Source organism: Staurois parvus, unplaced genomic scaffold (genome assembly GCF_062004578.1).
Source record: "Staurois parvus isolate SC_StPar_1 unplaced genomic scaffold, SC_StPar_1.0 ptg000225l, whole genome shotgun sequence".
Lineage (NCBI taxonomy): Eukaryota > Metazoa > Chordata > Amphibia > Anura > Ranidae > Staurois > Staurois parvus.
The window spans coordinates 62-19,068 of NW_028318021.1; the positions used below are offsets into that span (position 1 = coordinate 62).

General features: G+C 40.3%; 1 protein-coding gene across 1 annotated transcript in view; it reads right to left on the reverse strand.

Annotated features, from left to right (window-relative positions):
- Nucleotides 1-766: 766 nt before the first annotated feature.
- Nucleotides 767-19,007, reverse strand: part of LOC149460555 (cryptochrome-1-like) — a 42,456-nt gene continuing 24,215 nt past the window's right edge. The window contains exons 2-3 of the mRNA XM_089679499.1: nt 1,095-1,203; nt 767-913 (exon numbers count right to left, since the gene is read on the reverse strand). Of these exons, the coding sequence (XP_089535625.1) occupies nt 767-913; nt 1,095-1,203 (256 nt within the window). The remainder of the gene's footprint in view (nt 914-1,094; nt 1,204-19,007) is intronic.

Consider the following 19,007-nt stretch of genomic DNA (forward strand, 5'->3'; position numbering starts at 1 on the left):
ACACAAATACTCACATATTGAGAAAACCCTCCCCAGAGTATGGAATTTGTTACAGCTGCAAAGGGGAGAAAAGTGGGGATACATAGATCCTATTATAAACACCAAAGCATTAATATGGAGGTCCCACAAGCTCATACAGGTGTAATGGTCAGGTGTCCTACAGCCCTATTCTGAAGATCAGGCACAGTGTTCCAATTGGTCAACTTCACATTCCTCTGTTGATCCTCTGGTGTTGATGTGGAAGATGACTGAATTCAAAGGACTGTTTAGTGGGCATCTGAGGTTTATGCTATGAATGATGGCCTTGTCTGTTAGCTGGCAGCACCCACTGGGGAAATAACTGTCAACATTAGCGAAGGCTGATTTAGGCCTCTTGCACACACAAAATTTACTGATGTTTACACACAAGATCTTGCTGACAGAGGCTGGCAAGTTATGTTCCATAAAGACCTTGTGTACACAAGCATGAACATGCGTATAAGTATATACACATACAATTCTTTGTCTTCTAGCTGTCAGTGTTTCAATTTATGCATATACGCTTATGTATACCACAAGGCTTTAAACACATCGGTGCATTATGTATCTTCACACAACTGGGTGCAATGTCCTATAAACAATGCTCCATTCAGATTTGTGTACAAAAAAAAAAAAAATGCTACATGGCTACAAATGCATAATTTTTACCACCCACATACAACAGGCCTTAATGCAACTCATGTAGCATTTACCACATAAAAGAAGCTGTCTGGGGCTTCTAAAATACTCACTTATCCAAATCATAGAGAGTGTGTGAAATGCGTACAATGACCTCCACACCAGCTTCACTTGCCAATTTCTTGATTGCAGCATCTCGTTCTTTTCCAAATGGTTCAGAGTCATATTCAATAGACAGTTTGCTGATCTTCCACTCCTGGAAAAAGAAAGAAACAGTTTAAACATTCTTTTCCTATAAAGACACAGATTCAGTTAACTACAGTGAATTAATAACATTTTAGTATGGATGAAATGACAGTACAACACGGTACAGGAAGTAGAACAGAAGGCGGCAGTCGATAAAACAAAAATAATAAGAATGATTATGAAAAACATACTTTGAAGAGCCGCGGAAAGACATCAGCAGGTTGTCCGCGGATCACAAACAAGCGGGAATTTAATTTCCGCAGATTAGCATCTAGGTCTTCTAGACATTGCAGCAGGAATCTATATAAAGCAAAATAGATAGACATGTTAGCAACCTCATGGACAACACAAACACATAAAAAGCTTTAATAAAAAAGGTAAAAAAATGCATGACCTCCACTAACCAATCACTGCAGTAATAATTGTTTGCTATTGGTAATTAGACATCAATCCTCTATTAGTGAACACAGGCTAGGCCTCATACATGTATACCTTATAAAAACAGGCAAAAATGAATACCAAAGTACATGAATTCCAAATGGCAATGCTACTATATAAAACACATCCAGCTCAACCTGAATTGATCACCCCAGGAACCCTAAACCACAGGGTGCTACAGTATGCAAAATAGAGTGCCTCCTGTTGTCAATTGCCCGGCCCTCTCAATGATGGGCCAATTGTAAGATGCAATGTCTAGAGCAGTGGTCTCCAAACTGTAGCCCAGTGGCCATATTCAGCCCTTTGCCTACCTTTATCCAGCCCTTGGAGGACTATTCCTCCCACTTACACCAACATTGGGTCAGTATACATTCCACTGACACCAATGATTGGGCACTATTCCTTACAATGACGCCAATGATGGGCCACAATTCCTCCCAATGACACCTACGAAGCGGAACTATTCTTTGCTTCCTTAATACCAAGGAATCACTGTTACTTCCACTGGCCACAGGTCGTCACCCCCAAAAAGTACTGTAAACCGACATATTGCTTAGAGAGTTTGGAGACCCCTGACTACATGCGTTGGCCAAAATTGGCATACCAGATTACCCTACTCTAGGATTTGAGGTCAAGTCCCAAGTCACTAAAGAAGAACTGAAGGCGGACACACACACACACACACACACACACGCACACACACACACACACACACACGCACGCACACACGCACATACGCACACACTTGCTTTAAACAGGTTTCACCTAAAAAGGATGGAGGGACGCGTATCTACGTTTTCAAATCATTTAAAATAATTTATTTAGGAATGCTATACTACATGAGCTCCATCATGTGACTATGGTTCTAGACAACATTTAATTAAAGGACAGCCAAAAGCCTGTACAAAGTTGGCGAATACAGACAGAACAATCTGAAATGATCCAATGGAACAAACTGACCTACAAACCCACTTCCATGCCCTGTGTGTCTGCAGGATCAACATCTGCTCCCTGGTATATACGGCTGATTAGCTACACGACTGTACATTCCGTCTGATAGATGGATTAGAACTGTATTTGGATAGGCTTCTGACCTGTAACCTTGTCTGCAGGCTTTACAATAAAGCTATTATTGTTATGAGTAGAACACAAATGTTGAGCACTTGTGACTGAGCTACTGTAATCTGCATATAGATCCCAAATGGCTCAGCATGCATCAGCTATGATTGGTCACTATGTTGTTGTCCTGCTAATATAACATTCTGGGGTCTGTAAAATGCATTGAACCACCACCAAAATATTTCCACCTTCTTAGACAAGGTACTACAATGTCTTGCAATGTATAGGTGGTCATAGCTTCCAACATTCTCCTCATTTGGAGGGACCTTCTCCCTCCCCCCCCACCATCTTTTCTCCCCAGTTTTTACCTAATAAAAAGTATTTTATTACATTACACCTTTCATCTAACAATCAAATATAATGCATCTTGTTATTTACTTCCAACACATGTGCAGCACCAAAAGGGTGGTCTTTAATGACAAGCCGCACACATGCATTGTTGTTGTTGGGGGTGGTTCTTTGTGCTGAGAGCGTGCAGTGCTACACTGAGCTGTCACAGACCACTCTTGATCTGGGCTACAGATTAGTAGCTGGCAGGACCCACTTTTCATGGTCTCTGTAACTGGAAGCCTTGCAAGAGGTGTTCTCTGCCAATACACTTTGTGCTAAAAGGTGTCCCCATTTCTCACTTTAGAAAGTTGGGATTTATGGTAAAGTAGCAGTAGATAAGGAGAGGTATCTGAAGATACTTTCACACCCCTAGCAGTAGGAGCTCAGAAATCCAGGTGCTCCATTATGTAAAGGGCTGCAATACCCATGAGGCACTGTGTTCTGAAAATAAGTATGCATTTCCTGATCATGAAAGAAAAACCTAAGGGGAAAAGGCTGGCAACTGCATTTTTCAAAATCAGAACCCACAAACACAGATGGAAACTGTGCCATTTATACAATTCTAGTTGTTTCTGAAGGCAAGCCACAAAATGGAAGAATTGGGCCCTAACTGTGGGTGATACAAGAAAACAACTGCACAAATAGGGGCTTTCAATAGGAAGAATGTTTAAGGTTCATAAGCAGAAATCTAGCCTTCAATACGGATGTCAGTTTGTGAATTAGGAGCTTTAACCTGCCCCTTAATGTACCTCATAACTAGTTTACCACCAGTAACTGAGTACCTTCGACAACCACCAGTTAAGAATGGGAGGCGAACAGGGGCAAGTCAAGAGTTCCAATTTCAGGAAGAGACATCAATGCCATGAGGGCTCCTGAGGCACAGGAAACTACTTTAGGCTCCTGCGCTTGAAAAAAAAAAAAAAAAAAAAAACATCCACTTGTTTTATATCTTTTTACAAATACACTTTATATATATTATAAAAAATACAATTGCTTCTTGTAGATACAGTAACTTCATTTTATATGGAGAAAGGAGAAATACTTTACCAATACATATTTTTAAATGTAATTGATGCTTCATGTATCCTTTGTAGTTTATTCATTCACAGATTGCTGTGAAGGAATGATGCAACTGTGAAGGCAGAGGCCTGCACAACCGATCCAGTTTTAAAAATTGTGACAGCAGGCACGGGAGAAGAACCCTAGCTCACTGTCACAGTTGGGGAATCAGGAGTACTGCACAGTAACAGGTTACACCCTAAATACAGGTGCAACATGCTATTAAAGGTCAATTTCAGTATCCTTTAAGCCAGTAAGGCTGAGTTCATACTGCTGCGATCCCAAAGTCATGCTACTTTAGTGATGCAACGTTGCAGTCTATGGCACTCAGGTCACAGAAAAGTAGTACAGGAACCTTTTGTCGCATTAAGATGGCATCCATTGAAATTAATGTGTTTTTGACTTGTCATGCAACGTTATGTGTTAAGTGTGAACCTGGGCTAAGACCGTAACACCACAGGAGCATTTGAATGGTCTCTTGGCAATCTTGTGGCAGTTTATTTACCACCAGGGACAGGAGCTCTCGTGTAATTTTTCAACATTCCATATCACATTCTGAAAACAAATATTTCCTGTTACTAGAGCGTATGCATAACCAAGATTTACAAGATAAAGTACTGTACATGAACAATAAAACCAGCAGACAGTTAACAGCAGCAGACAGTGCATTTAATAAAACTACTTTATGGGATTCAGCATCATATTAAAGACACCTAATCCAGATTAATGGAGTGGCATTTACTACTAAGAATGTCACCTGAGTGACACAATTAGACACTCCAGCCTCTTGTGCGGATAAGAAACTGTATTTGGAAACAGACAGTCCAGGACAAGTCAAAGCTACATAGATGATTAAATATAGAGTGGATTGAGACAGATTTAGATGTTATGTACAGTTCTTTCCTGACCTAGAACAAGGTGCTGAGTCCATTCCTAGACTGAGGACCCATGTTACCTATGGAAGACAGTAATAAACTATTTATATCTGATTGGTTCCTGTATTTTGCACCAACTTCTTTTCGCTCTCCTTGCAGGGATCCCTGAAATGGAAGTAGTGGAATCATGGACAAAATCATAATTTACATGGATTATGTGATGTCATCTACCAATAGCACGAAAAGACTAAGTTCACCTTTTGCCACATCTAGTTGCCATAGTAGGTTAAAGTGATTCTAAAGGTAGTTTTTTTCTTTTCCTTAATGCATTAAGGTAAAAAAAAATATTATAGGATAATTTAAGATACTAATCATCTATGGCCAGCTTTAGGGTTCATGAAGGGCTAAGTGCTGGGCTCATGTTAGAGCTCATGGTAATGCTCTTAAAATTTAATTCTCCCTAAATGTACCATAGTGGTTTAACCGCTTACCTACAGGGCACTTATACCCCCTTCCTGCCCAGGCCAATTTCCATCTCTCAGCGCTGTCACATTTTGAATGACAATTGCGCGGTCATGCAACACTGTACCCATATGAAATTTTTATCATTTTTTTGTGAGATAGAGCTTTATTTTGGTGGTATTTAATCACCTCTGGGTTTTTATTTTTTCTTAAACCAAAAACCACTGAAAATTTTGAGAAAAAAAAATGTTATAAAATGTTATAGTTTTTGTTATAAAATTTTGTAAATAAGTGATTTTTCTCCTTCACTGATGTGCGCTAACACTGAAGGGCAGCTCAGACGGGCACTGATATGTGGCATTGATGTGCACTGGTAGGCACTGATATGTGGCACTGACAGCTGGCACTGATGGACACTGACAGGTGGCACTTCTGGGGCCACACTGATCATCAGTGCCCTGATAATCTGTGTACATGTCCCCTCTGCGGAATGCCGATTACTGGCTCTCCTCTCGAGCTGTCAGCGTGACAGCTTGAGAGGAGAGAAATGGACACAGGAGAGATTGGACACAGCTGATCACATGACCGAGTCAACATCTTCAGCTCTTTCCGTGGATCGGTGATCCGCTGTGTCCGAGGGACACAGAGCACCGCCGATTGCTGCGTGCTCCCTGAGTTGCACATGCGTGGTGAGAATGGAAGGCCGTCAAAAGACGGCCTATCAGAATGAGAGAACCACCTTGCGCCTGTCATTGGACTATATGGCGGGCGGTTAAATAACTTATTAAAAAACAAAAACAAACCACAGCATTTTTCCATTAGATACTTTTACATTAACCCAAAAGGGCTTTTAAATTCCTGTTACTGGCCACTAGCCTGCACATGTCACATAGTAAGTGCTACACACACACACAGCAATAGCCACAGTGCTCATGCCACTCAATCTATGAGAACAAACATATTTATTTATTACAGGTACTTTTATAGCACCATCAATTTACATTCACATCAGTCCCTAACTCTCAAGAAGCACACAATCTAAGGTCCCTAACTCACATTCATACATACACATACTAGGGCCAATTTAGACAGGATCCAAGTAACCTATCAGAATGTCTTTGGAGCATGGGAGGAAACCAGAATACCAGGAGGAAACCCATGCAGGCAAATGGAGAACAAGCAAACTCCAGGCAGGTGGCACCGTGGCTTGGATTTGAACTGACAAACCTAGTGCTGCTAGGCAGAAGTGCTAACCATTTAACCAATTAGTGTGCTGTACCTGGCAAGCAAGCACAATTTTCTCTATGCCCAAATGATCATCTCACAGATCTATATGAGCAAAATAAAGTAGCCTGCAAAAAGCCCCGACTTAAACCCAGGTAAACACCTTTGTGGTGAGTTGGAACATTGATTGCATGCCAGGTCTTCTCATCCAACTTTATCTGAAGCACAATTGCTCTTTTGTGCCAAATGGGCACAGATTCTTATAAACACACTCCAAAAAAATCTTGCTGCTAGCATTCCCAAAAGAGGCTGATCAAGACACAAAATAGTGGTTTCATGAAGCTCATAAAGATGTAATGGTAGGTCTCCAAAAACTTTTCCCATACAGTCTTGTTTATGACTAGAATAAAACGTTGTCAAGAGTACCCCAACATCCCCCTTACATCAGATGTCAAAATCCCCCCAACATCAAAAGTCAGAGTCTCCCACCCCTCCTTACATCACAAGATCTGGAGGAGGACCAGAGGAGGCCTAGAGTCTGCCGAATGCCGAGACCAGGGGAAGCGTAGACGAGGAGGTGCTACAGCTGCACACAAAGGAGTGGGATCTGTAGGAGTTCTGTCCTCCTATCCGTTGCAGACTGCTAAGAAGGGAGGGCAGAGATGAGCCTCTCTGCGGCTGTAGAGAAGAGCAGAATTTGGCAGAGAAGTTCTGTTGCCTTCTCTGCTGCCAACTGCTAAGACAAGGTGGAGGCAAAAATGAGAGGGGTGCTGTAGGAGAGGTGCGGGGGCCACATAAATTGTCTTGGCGGGCCAAATTCGGCCCACAGGCCTTGTGTTTGACACGTGCACTAGAACCACTAGAAACTGCCTTGATTACTGTATAACTTCAGTCAGAAAAATACATTTGGCTTCCCTTGCTCCTGGCCAAACACATTTGGCTTCCCCTGCCCCGCTTTGGATATTTTAAGGCTGCTGGTAAAATTACAGAATGATCAGGTGAACACCATACTGATAATTACACAGGATGGAGAGTAGCACACTCGTGTGGGTAACTCAGCAGCAAGTGCTCAAATATGAATTAAAATCAGTGAACACAGGCATAAAAGAATCGTCTCATGGAATACTCTGTGTAATAGGTCTGATTCCATCTCCTAGGCAGCTACACAGGTGACAGCACAAATTAATAATAAGATGTTATAAATCACAGTATGTACACACTGTGCCAGGAAACTGTTGAAAAGCTTGACCCCATAAAACCTAGTTACAACAACGGGGATTGTGCCAGAAGATTTATATATTAAAAGACAGATAGGTAGATAAAAGACAGGGCAGGACAGGAGAGCTAACAAGTTTCCCTGCTAAAAAGGTTTACTTAACGATTTCATTACAACAATGGGAACCTGAACATGAAATGTCATTCTACACCCAAAAGAGAGCTCCTGACATGTCCATGACAGACCAACATGTCTGTTAAGCCTTGTGGTTTTTATAGGAGAGTTGACTTTAGGAACCATATTTTTGGCAAGCAATATATAAAAAAAAAACAAAAAACAAAAAAAACCCAAAAACATACAAATTTTAATAAAATGTAACAATGATAAAAAGCTCACACGGCTATGTAGATTGTACATACAAAATCACCATAAAAAAAATTATATAGTGTAGAATCTTGACATATTAATGCTCTCTTAAATAGGATGTCAACATTCTCTTCCATATAATTGTTAAATGTTTTTATGGTGACTTCTGTATGTAAAAGCTACAAGGCTATATAAGGCATTGTTACATTTAATAAAATTTGTACAATTTTCTCATATTTCTTGCCAAAAATGTCCTTTGATTACTAGATCCCATACAGTCCCTTAAACCGCTCTTTTCAAATTTTGGTACATCTACTCTGAATTTTACTGACAAAGATCCTGTGTAATAATAAAAAAAAAAAAAAACCACGTAAATTTTCCAGAATGCTTCAGTTTACACAAATTTAGATACATAAAAACATCCATAAAATTCTTCCATTCCACTAGTACAGTTTTTAATGCCAGCATGAATGCACATGCATTTACTTGCGTACAAACATAAAATGGAAGAAAATACTGACAGCCAAATTTTCTGAACGCAGCACAAGCTTGCTGAGCTGTGTGCATGGACCCACCATATACAAAACTGCTGCTAAAGTGATTTGAAATCTTCACACCAAAATAGGGACATCCCAGTCAAAGGATTCATTTATGACCATACAAGGTAAAATGGTCTGCAATGTTTTTCAGATATTTGATAGAAATATGACAAACAGAATGCTTTGCCCCATTTATCCTTTAATAGTGCAGAAAAATAGCCTTGGTATGTCCAATAATAGGCCAACAATTTAATACATCAGAAAAGGGTGCGCTATTTTCAGTCAGTTTTAAAATACAAAAATAACTGCAGCAAGGCCCACATTTAGATATAGAGGCCCAGGCTTCACCTGAATCCATTTGTTGCCTTTTATTGTGGATCTCTTTTAAACTATTTGAAAATGTCACAACAATCTGAGAAAGTAGGTCATCTCTCCTGGTAACCGGAAGGGGGAGTGGGCTGCTCCTGTATACTGACCTACTTTGCAGCTTACATGAGAACTACGTGTAACCATTCTCAGTCATTTCCCTTTTTTCATGCTTAAATCAAAATGCGCATAAAAGTAAAGACAAAATGTTCTCAGTCTGTGACCCTCACAGAATATAATATAGTGCACAAAGATTAGAATTTACAATCTAGAAAGGTCATGATCACATACGGAGTAAACTCTGTACTTTGCAAGGGGCACTGTGCCCGACGCTTTGCCCCAAATAAATGAAAAACAATCAGACGTTATATAACTTTATTGCAACAAAACAAACTTTAAAAAAGGACCAGTACACACAAAATACATATTGGATCATACAAGCAGCAGAACTTTAAAGCAAATTAAACCCTGTACTATGCCACCTGAAAAATAACACCATTCACAATTTCATCATGTGATTTGTAAACATCAAATTTACCTATAATTGTAGGTCTACTGTTATGCCTTTGGATGTTTTTTACCCCCACTCCCAAAGAAGCTGGCCCCATCTTTAAATCTTTGCAACCTTGCTTCTGCCTTTCACAGATGTCATAGCATCAATCATGAGCATGCACAAACCAGAGTAGGTAGGAAGGATGCTTCCTAAGGCTTGTGAGATCCAGCATCTATGTCAGGGTCACAGGATTAAGTCACTACGACAAGGGGCTCTGTATGAGCAAGGCATGGTCAGCCTTCTATGAATGTAAAATAAAGCGGGCATGCAAGGGTAACATCACCAGCCCAAACAGTGATATCTTCGGAACTACACAGCTTAAGGCCTCTTGCACACAGTAGTGGTGTTTGAGCATCACCATTTCTGGACGTAATTTCAGATGTTTGTTTTGCGCATATCTGGGAGTATTTGTAGGTATACGCATTCATGTGCATAATACATTCCTATGAAAAATTATTAATATTTATGCTCATATGTATTTGCACGCATTTGCGCATACCAGTGCAAAATATTGGTATGCAGCGCTTGTTTACACACCTGTGTGTACAGGTAAATGGTAACAAAGGGCTTAATTTCAGAGCAGTAAAGAAAAAGTTGCAGTGTGCTAGAGGCCTGGCTTAGAAGGTATTATACAAGGGGTACCTACAATATGCTTGGAGATTGAGTAAAAGTACAAAGTGCTTTAACTAAAAAAATGGTACATACCTACCTGTCCAATGGCAGAAGCTAGTCATCCTGGTACTGTATGCTGCGCATGTGCAGCTCAGTTTACAATGCTGGAGAAGACAGTCTGCAATAAAATGCTCCTGTCTGCTCACCAAGACAAAAGTCGCCCTTTTCAGTGTTTCTTACAGCGGGAACTTTAGTTTTTAGACTTACACCGCAACGTTACAGTAAAACCTGAATTACTGTTCACATTATTGTAATATCTGGTAACACAAACAGTAATACATGTTACTGCATTGCAGTGACAATCTGAATGGAAACTCAACAACTGTGTTACAGCATGTTGTACCACATCGTAGTGGATTGTGTGAGGAGAAAAAAAGGGTCATGTGCAATTTTAAGGATGTCAGGCTGTGTTGATTGCCTTTATGCACCTCAAATGAATGCGTGTGCAGTAATGCTTCGCAAATTTGTGACGAGCCCTCAACCATTGAAGGGTTGTTACAGATGGAAAGAAATTGCCTGACAAATCAGTTATGAGGCTTTTCCTGTGTGTGACCGTGTGGATTCTTCTTTTCATTTCCTGTCCCCTAATCCCAATGGGATTACTGACACTGACCAGAAAATACAGTCCACACACAGGACCTCATTACCCCCAGATACACATTTTTAAATTTTTTTACAGATCTAAAATGCAGCAAAAGTCCACCGAGCTGGTTTCGAAACAGTTTTAGCAATTTGTTACCTTAGGGTGCCTTGTATTTCAATCACAAGCCTCCCATTACTTTAAAGAGAACCGAAAAAAAAAACCCAAAAAACACAGCATTTAACCCTAAACCTAGAAGGGAAACACAGAAGAGTTACTATTATGGGCAGGCAAGGACACTGAAATCAGGACACACGGACGGTAATCAAGGCTCAGACATCAACCTATGTGTAACAGAATATACTTTGTTGCGTGGGCTGAAAGTTATGCCCTATGATCTCCAGCAATCACTTTTGCTTTTTTACAATTATCTTACTGAAGGCAGATACGGTGGATTACTGATGGAAATACTATTTTTACATATATCACACATACAGTTTGGTCCATATATATTTGGACACAGGCACAATTTTAGTTTTTTTTCAGGTATTTACCAAAACATTCAAGCTATAGGCTGAAAGTGCACACTCTCAGGTTTAATTTGAGGGTATGTACATCCAAATTGGAGGAAGGGTATATGAATTACAGCTCTTAAGAGTAGCCATCCCCCCCTTTTTCAAGGGATCAAAAGTAATTGGACAATTGAATCAAAAGCTGTTTCATGGCCAGGTGTGGGCTACTCCGTTATGTCTTCATCAATTAAGCAGGTAAAAGGTCTGGAGTTGATTCTAAGTGTGGTATTTGCATTTGCAATCTGTTGCTGTGAACCTACATCCTGCATTCAAAGGAGCTGTCCATGCAAGTGAAACAGGCCATTGTAAGGCTTCAAAAACAAAACAAATCCATCAGAGAGATAGCAGCAACATTAGGAGTGGCCAAATCAACAGTTTGGTACATTCTGAGGAAAGAAGAACGCATTGGTGAGTTCAGCAACATAAAAAGGCATGGCCGTCCACGGAAGACAACAGTGGTGGAGGATCGCAGTATCCTCTCTATGGTAAAGAAAAACCCATTCACAACATCCAGACAAGTGAAGGACACTCTCCAGGAGGTGGGCGTATCATTGTCTACAATCAAGAGAAGACTTCACGAGAGCAAATAGGGTTAACCACAAGATGCAAACCATTCATAAGCCTGAAGAACAGAAAAGCCAGATTAGACTTTGCCAAAAAAACACCTAAAAAAGCCAGACCAAATTCTGGAAAAGCATTCTTTGAATGGATGAAACAAAGATTAATCTGTACCAGAATGACAGGAGGAAAAAAGTGTGCAGAAGGATTTGAACAGCTCATGATCCAAAGCACACAACATCCTCTGTAAAACATGGTGGAGACAGTGTGATGGCATGGGCATGCATGGCTTCCAGTGGCACTGGGTCATTTGTGTTTATTGTTGATATGACATAAGCAGCCGGATTAATTCTGCAGTGTTTAGAGATATACAGTGAGCTTAGATTCAGCCAAATGAAGCAAAGTTCATTGGATGTCTCTTCACAGTACAGATGGACAATGATCCAAAACACACTGCAAAAGCAACCCAGGAGCTTTTTAAGGAAGAGAAGTGGAATATTCGTCAATGGCCAAGTCAATCACCTGATCTCAACCCCGTTGAGCATGCATTTCACTTGCTGAAGGCAAAACTAAAAAAGGCAGAAAGACCCCCAAACAAAGAACAACTAAAGACAGCTGCAGTTAGAGCCTGGCAAAGCATCAGAAAGGAGGAAACAGTCTTTGGTAATGTCCATTGGTTCCAGACTTCAGGCAGTCATTGCCAGTAAAGGATTCTCAACAAAAAATATTAAAAATGAACTTTATATTTATGATTATATTCAATTGTCCAATTACATTTGGACCCTTGAAAAAAAGGAGGGATGGCTACTCTTAAGAGATGTAATTCTTAAACCCTTCCTCTAATTTGGATGTACATAACCTCAAATTAAACCTGAGAGTGTGCACTTTCAGCCCATATCCATTATAGAACTATAGCTTGAATATTTTTTTGGTAAATGCTTGAAGGAAGAAAAAAAAAACAAATGTTGCCCATGTCCAAATATATATGGACCTAACTGTATATTCATACACACACACCTCAAAAAAATTAAAGGAACACTTTGAAAACACATCAGATCTCAGTAGGGAAAAATATCATGCTGGGTATCTATACTGAGATGGCCTGGGTAATGTCTTAGGAACGTAAGGATGTCCCAACATTTGATGGAAATGAAAATTATCAACCTACAGAGAACTGAATTCAAAGACACCTCAAAAATCAAAGTGAAAATGTGAGGCAGCAAGGCTAGTCCATTTTGCTGAAATTTCATTGCAGCAACTCAAAATGGTACTCAGTAGTTTGTATGGCCCCCACGTGCTTGTATGCATGCCTGACAACGTCGGGACATGGTCCTAATGAGATGACGGATGGTGTCCTGGGGTATTTCCTCCCAGAGCTGGACCAGGGCATCACTGAGCTCCTGGACAGTCTGAGGTGCAACCTGGCAGCTTCGGATGGACCAAAACATGAGGATATCCTGGAGGTGTTCTATTGGAATTTGGTCAAGCGAGCATGGGGGCCATTCAATGGTATCAACTCTGTCCAGCTCACCTACAGTAACTGCCTGTCCCTTGGAATCTCCTTCATGCTCTTGAGACTGTGCTGGGAGACACAGAAAACCTTCTGGCAATGGCACATATTGATGTGCCATCCTGGAAGAGTTGGACTGCCTGTGCAACCTTTGTAGGGTCCAGGGATCGCTTCATGCTACCAGTAGTGACACTAACCCTAGCCAAATGTAAAACTAGTGAAAGAGGAGTACGGAAAAAAAATGTCAGTGGCCACCACCTGTAAAACCATTCCTGTTTTGGGGGTCATCTCATTGTTGCCCATCTAGTGCACCTGTTAATTTCATTAACACCAAAGCAGCTAAAACTGATTAACAACCCTAAATGATAAATAAATTATACGGTATCCTTATAGTATACAAAAATTCCCAAAACCGCATGTAAACACTTTCACCCCAAAGTGTAAAAATCGGATTAAAATATGCATAAATATAATCCCACAGTATCCAAAATATCAAAAACACAATATAAGACACAATCCAAAATATCAAAGTGTCCTCCACAGTATATAAAGTCACTCAAAATTCAAAAACATCCAAAAGTTCAAAAAACCTTTGTGTTGCAAAACAGCCTCCAAAGTGATTTATGGGACCATAAAACCTCAAAAAAAGAGAAAGATTTGCATAGAGCGTTATCCTCAATAACGCAAATATAAACGCATGTGTAATCCACACAAAAACACTCGTGATCACCAAAAGTGAACAACCGTGTGAGTGTCAGTTAAACAATCTCGTGAATCAAACAAAACAAAACAGTGAAGGCTTGTGCAGAAAGTGTACACCTCTAAAGTGTGCAATTAGATACCCTTACCAAATATCAAAAAACACAGGGCTTGTAATCATCTAGGCAGGGTGTATTCATGTATAGTATTCCACCAAAGAGATCCTCCCAATCACAAAGAGACTCCTTCTTAACACCATGCTCCAATAATGATGCCCATCCAATATATGGAATAAACAATAGTGTAAATCCGCATAAAATTGAGAATATATACTTTATTATATGCTTACATTCTCCTTCATCTTTAAATTGCCATCATATCAGATAGAATTACAGCCAGACCTCTGGAGATCCTCTGAGTCACCAAACATGTGTAAACTTGGACTTTCCAGGATTCAAAATGGCCGCTCGGTCACTTCCGGTTCCGCTGTGCGTCTTGACGTCACTTCCCTTGACGCATTTTGTCATCGGAATTAGTCATAATAGATAGAGACGTCAAATCAGGAGGGTCATATTTATACCTGTCTACGACATGAGCGCAGAGACCGAAGCCACAATGTCGGAGAAGGGACCGCCGCCCACACCGCGCTACATCTATATCACATCCATGGCTGACAACCCCGCTGCCCTCGGCATGTTAACGGCGACTGTCCTCTGATGGATCATATATAATGGCTACATAAAAAATAACATGTGCAATACATTTCAAATACATAGACATATATAATGTAACTCAATACTACCCCCTAAATTCCATACTTTTAATAAAAACAACAATATAAGACCACATTAATCCCCCAGCTCCCTAGAGGCCAAATCCATGTTTGCGGAGTATATATCCAGAAACTAACATCATTAATGCACATCCATTTCTAATAAACCATAAGAGTTCTATATAATCTTCCTATGATATCAACCTAATAATGCTCCATAACTAATAAATTATTAGACCCATAATTAGTCAAATTATATTAACTAGTCAATTATAAAAATCCCAAGATTACATTATAGATAGTCCCTCAATCTACTTAATATATATTATACATGACCCCTAATTAAAATACTTGATATAAAAATAAAATCTGAATAAAATTCAAAATAAAATAAATTAAGACCCTCACCTCACATAAATATCAATAATGTACCCTTACTATCACTTCAGAAGTTAAAGTTAAAAATTGGAAATAAAAGGAATTAAGATCCAAATCTACATTTAAACCATATGGTCTCAAAGTCTGAAGCTCGAATATCCAAAAAGTTTTGTTTTGGGAGATCGCTTTTAATTTATCTCCACCTCTCCAATGAGCTTCCATCCTATCTATCCCACAAAACTTCATAACACTAGGGTCACAGTCACGAAAATCCCTAAAGTGTCTAGATAAGAAAGGGAAAAAGGACCATTGCCTATTATTAAGATGTTCTCCCAGTCTAATATGTAACGGTCTGGATGTCCTGCCCACATACTGAAATCGACAGGGACATTCCAGTAAATATGTTACATATTTGGTAGAACAGGTGATTAACTTCTTAATTTTAAAATTAATGCCTGTGCTGCAAGATGTAAAATCTAATATTGATCTCTTATTAATATTGGTAACCTTACAAGTAGTACACTTTTTGCATGGGTAAAACCCCTTAAAACCAAAACATATGTAATTTATTCTGTTTAGGAGGAGAGATAATGTTTTTAACTAAACTATCTCTTAAATTCGTATTCTTCCTATAAATAAACAAAGGCTTTTTAGGCAAAATAGAACCCAACACATTGTCCTTCCTCCGGAAGTGGACCGAGCGGCCATTTTGGATCCTGGAAAGTCGAGTTTACACACGTTTGGTGACTCAGAGGATCTCCAGAGGTCTGGCTGTAATTCTATCTGATATGATGGCAATTTTAAAGATGGAGAATGTAAGCATATAATAAAGTATATATTCTCAATTTTATGCGGATTTACACTATTGTTTATTCCATATATTGGATGGGCATCGTTATTGGAGCATGGTGTTAAGGAGTCTGTCTTTGTAATTGGGAGGATCTCTTTGATGGAATACTATAAAATGAATACACCCTGCCTAGATGATTACAAGCCCTGTGTTTTTTGATATTTGGTAAGGGTATTTAATTGCACACTTTAGAGGTGTACACTTTCTGCACAAGCCTGCACTGTTTTGTTTTGTTTGATTAACGAGATTGTTTCACTGACACTCACACGGTTGTTCACTTTCGGCACTATTAGTGATCACGAGTGTTTTTGTGTGGATTACACATGCGTTTATATTTGAGTTGAGGATAACGCACAATGTGAATCTGTCTCTTTTTTTGAGGTTTTTGAATTTTGAGTGACTTTATATACTGTGGAGGACACTGATATTTTGGATTATGTCCTATATTGTGTTTTTGATATTTTGGACACTATTATATTTATGCATATTTTGATCTGATTAACAACCCTTTCTGCTACTCAACTGACCAGATCAATATCCCAGGAGTTTAATTGACTTGACGCTTTACTACACACACACTAAAAGTATTAGAACACCCCTCCAAAACATTGGATGCAGGTGTTCAAATCACCGCCATGGCCACACGTGTTTAAAATCAAGCACCTAGGCATGCAGACTGCTTCTACAAACAGTTATGAATAGGTTACTCTCAGAAGCTCAGGGAATTCAAGCGTGGTACCGTGATAGGTTGTCACATGTGCAATAGGTCAATACGTGAAATTTCCTTGCTACTAAAAAATATTCCACAGTCAACTGTTAGTGGTATTATAACAAAGTGGAAGCAACTGGGAACAGCAGCCCAGTAGGCCACGTAAAATGACAGTAGGGTCAGCGCATGCTGAAGCGTACAAGTCGCCAACTGTCCGCAGAGTCAATACCTCCAAACTTCGTGTGGCCTTCAGATTAGCACAATAGTGAGTACAGAGCCTCATGGAATGGGTTTCCATGGCTGAGCAGCTGCATCCAAGCCTTCATCAAGTGCAATGCAAAGTATCAGATGCAGTGGTGTAAAGCACGCCGCCACTGGACTCTAGAGCAGTGGAGATGTGTTTTCCCTGGAGTGACGAATCATGCTTCTCTGTCTGGCAATCTGATGGACGTGTCTGGGCTTGGCGGTTGCCAGGAGAAAAAAGTACTTATCGGACTGCATTGTGCCACGTGTAAAGCTTGGTTTAGGGGGGGGGGATTATGTTGTGGAGTTCTTTAAGGGCTTGGCCCCTTAGTTCCAGTGAAGAAAACTCTTAAGGCATCAGCATACCAAGACAATTCATGCTTCTAACTTTGTGGGAACAGTTTGGGGATGGCCCCTTCCTGTTCCAACATGACTGCGCACCAGTGCACAAAGCAAGGTCCAAAAACAGACATGGATGAGTTTGGGGTGGAGGAACTTGACTGGTCTGCACAGAATCCTGAGCTAAATCTGATAGAACACCTTTGGGAAGAATTAGAGTGGAGACTGCAAGCCAGGCCTTCTTGTCCGACATCAGTGCCTGACCTCACAAATGCACCTCTGGAAGAATGGTCAAACATTCCCATAGTCACACTCCCTTAACCTTGTGGACAGCCTTCCCAGCATTGTTGAAGCGGTTATAGTTGCAAAGGGTGGGCCAACTCAATATTGAACCCTACGGACTAAGACTGGGATGCCATTAAAGTTCATGTGCGTGTAAAGGCAGGCGTCCCAATTCTTATGGCAATATAGTGTACATACACGAGGGGCATTCAAGTCAAACCGGGACTTTTGGAGTTCATATAATAAAAGTGTTGCTGTCTATGGAGTGGCAGGTGTAAACAGACATGTGTTTATTTACACCTGCCTGCATCCGTTCCCGTCTGTTAAAAACCAGACATATGGTGATCTGTTCCCCATCCCTCTGGCTGATCATATCGAATAACAGTCCGTCTCCTTCCAACTGTCCACAGAGGAGAGAGTGCTGCATTTGTGCCTGCTTGCATAGGCGGAGCAGACATGGACCTGCCATCCGCCTGCTCAGCAGAGATCATTAGAAAGAGCCCCCCTGCTGAGCAAGCAGATCTGCTGATGGGTCTGCCCCATGTGAAAGGGGCCTCTGTCTCCTGTTCCAATAGCTTCCTGAAATGTTTCAAAATTGAGCCATTCACTTTTACTGATAATAAAAAGATGAACAGAATTAGAAAACCACCAGCTGAACGTCAACCTATTAAAGCAGAAAAACAAAAATGACTTTAGCCATGGGAGAATGAGAGCAGAATGGTGAGCGGAAAAAGAAATATTGATTTGTTTGTTTAAATGTGCTTTACATAAGAACCTCTTTATTCCTGTAAAATGTTTACACATAAGCAGCCCACATGTGGCCAAGGACAAGAGGCGCACGGTACATTATTAAAAAAATAATGTAAAAGTACTTGACCTACATTGGATGTGCCAGCAGTTCTGAATCTCTGGCTGGCACAAAACCAGTTTATCAAGCAGTTAAATAAATTGCAGCAAAGAACAGACCTCCCCTGCTTCGCCAACAAGGCTGTCAAGTGTCTAGGTCCTGGTTCAAACCTGAGAAACACTACCGTGTCACGTTTTTGGAGCGTTTTTGGAGTGGCACTATTCATTTGAATTGCCTCCCTCTGCTCCAAAAACATGCTAAAGAAGTTCATGCACCAAATTTTGGACATGAGTCAAGCTTTTTGCAGTGCAACTGCTACCCATGTTTGGGGTGCTATTAAGAAATAATGGCAACGCAAGCGTTTTGCATATTTTAAGCGCATTTGCAGAAACGTTTGTTTCTGCCAGCATTTCTACTATGTCCATGAGTGAAGAGGGCCTTCCACACTTTCATTCACTGGATTCATAGTGCTATGTACAGCACCCTGCTGGCCGCTCCCACCAGCCATGATCTGGTTGCATCACATTGAGATTTTAGAATGGTCAA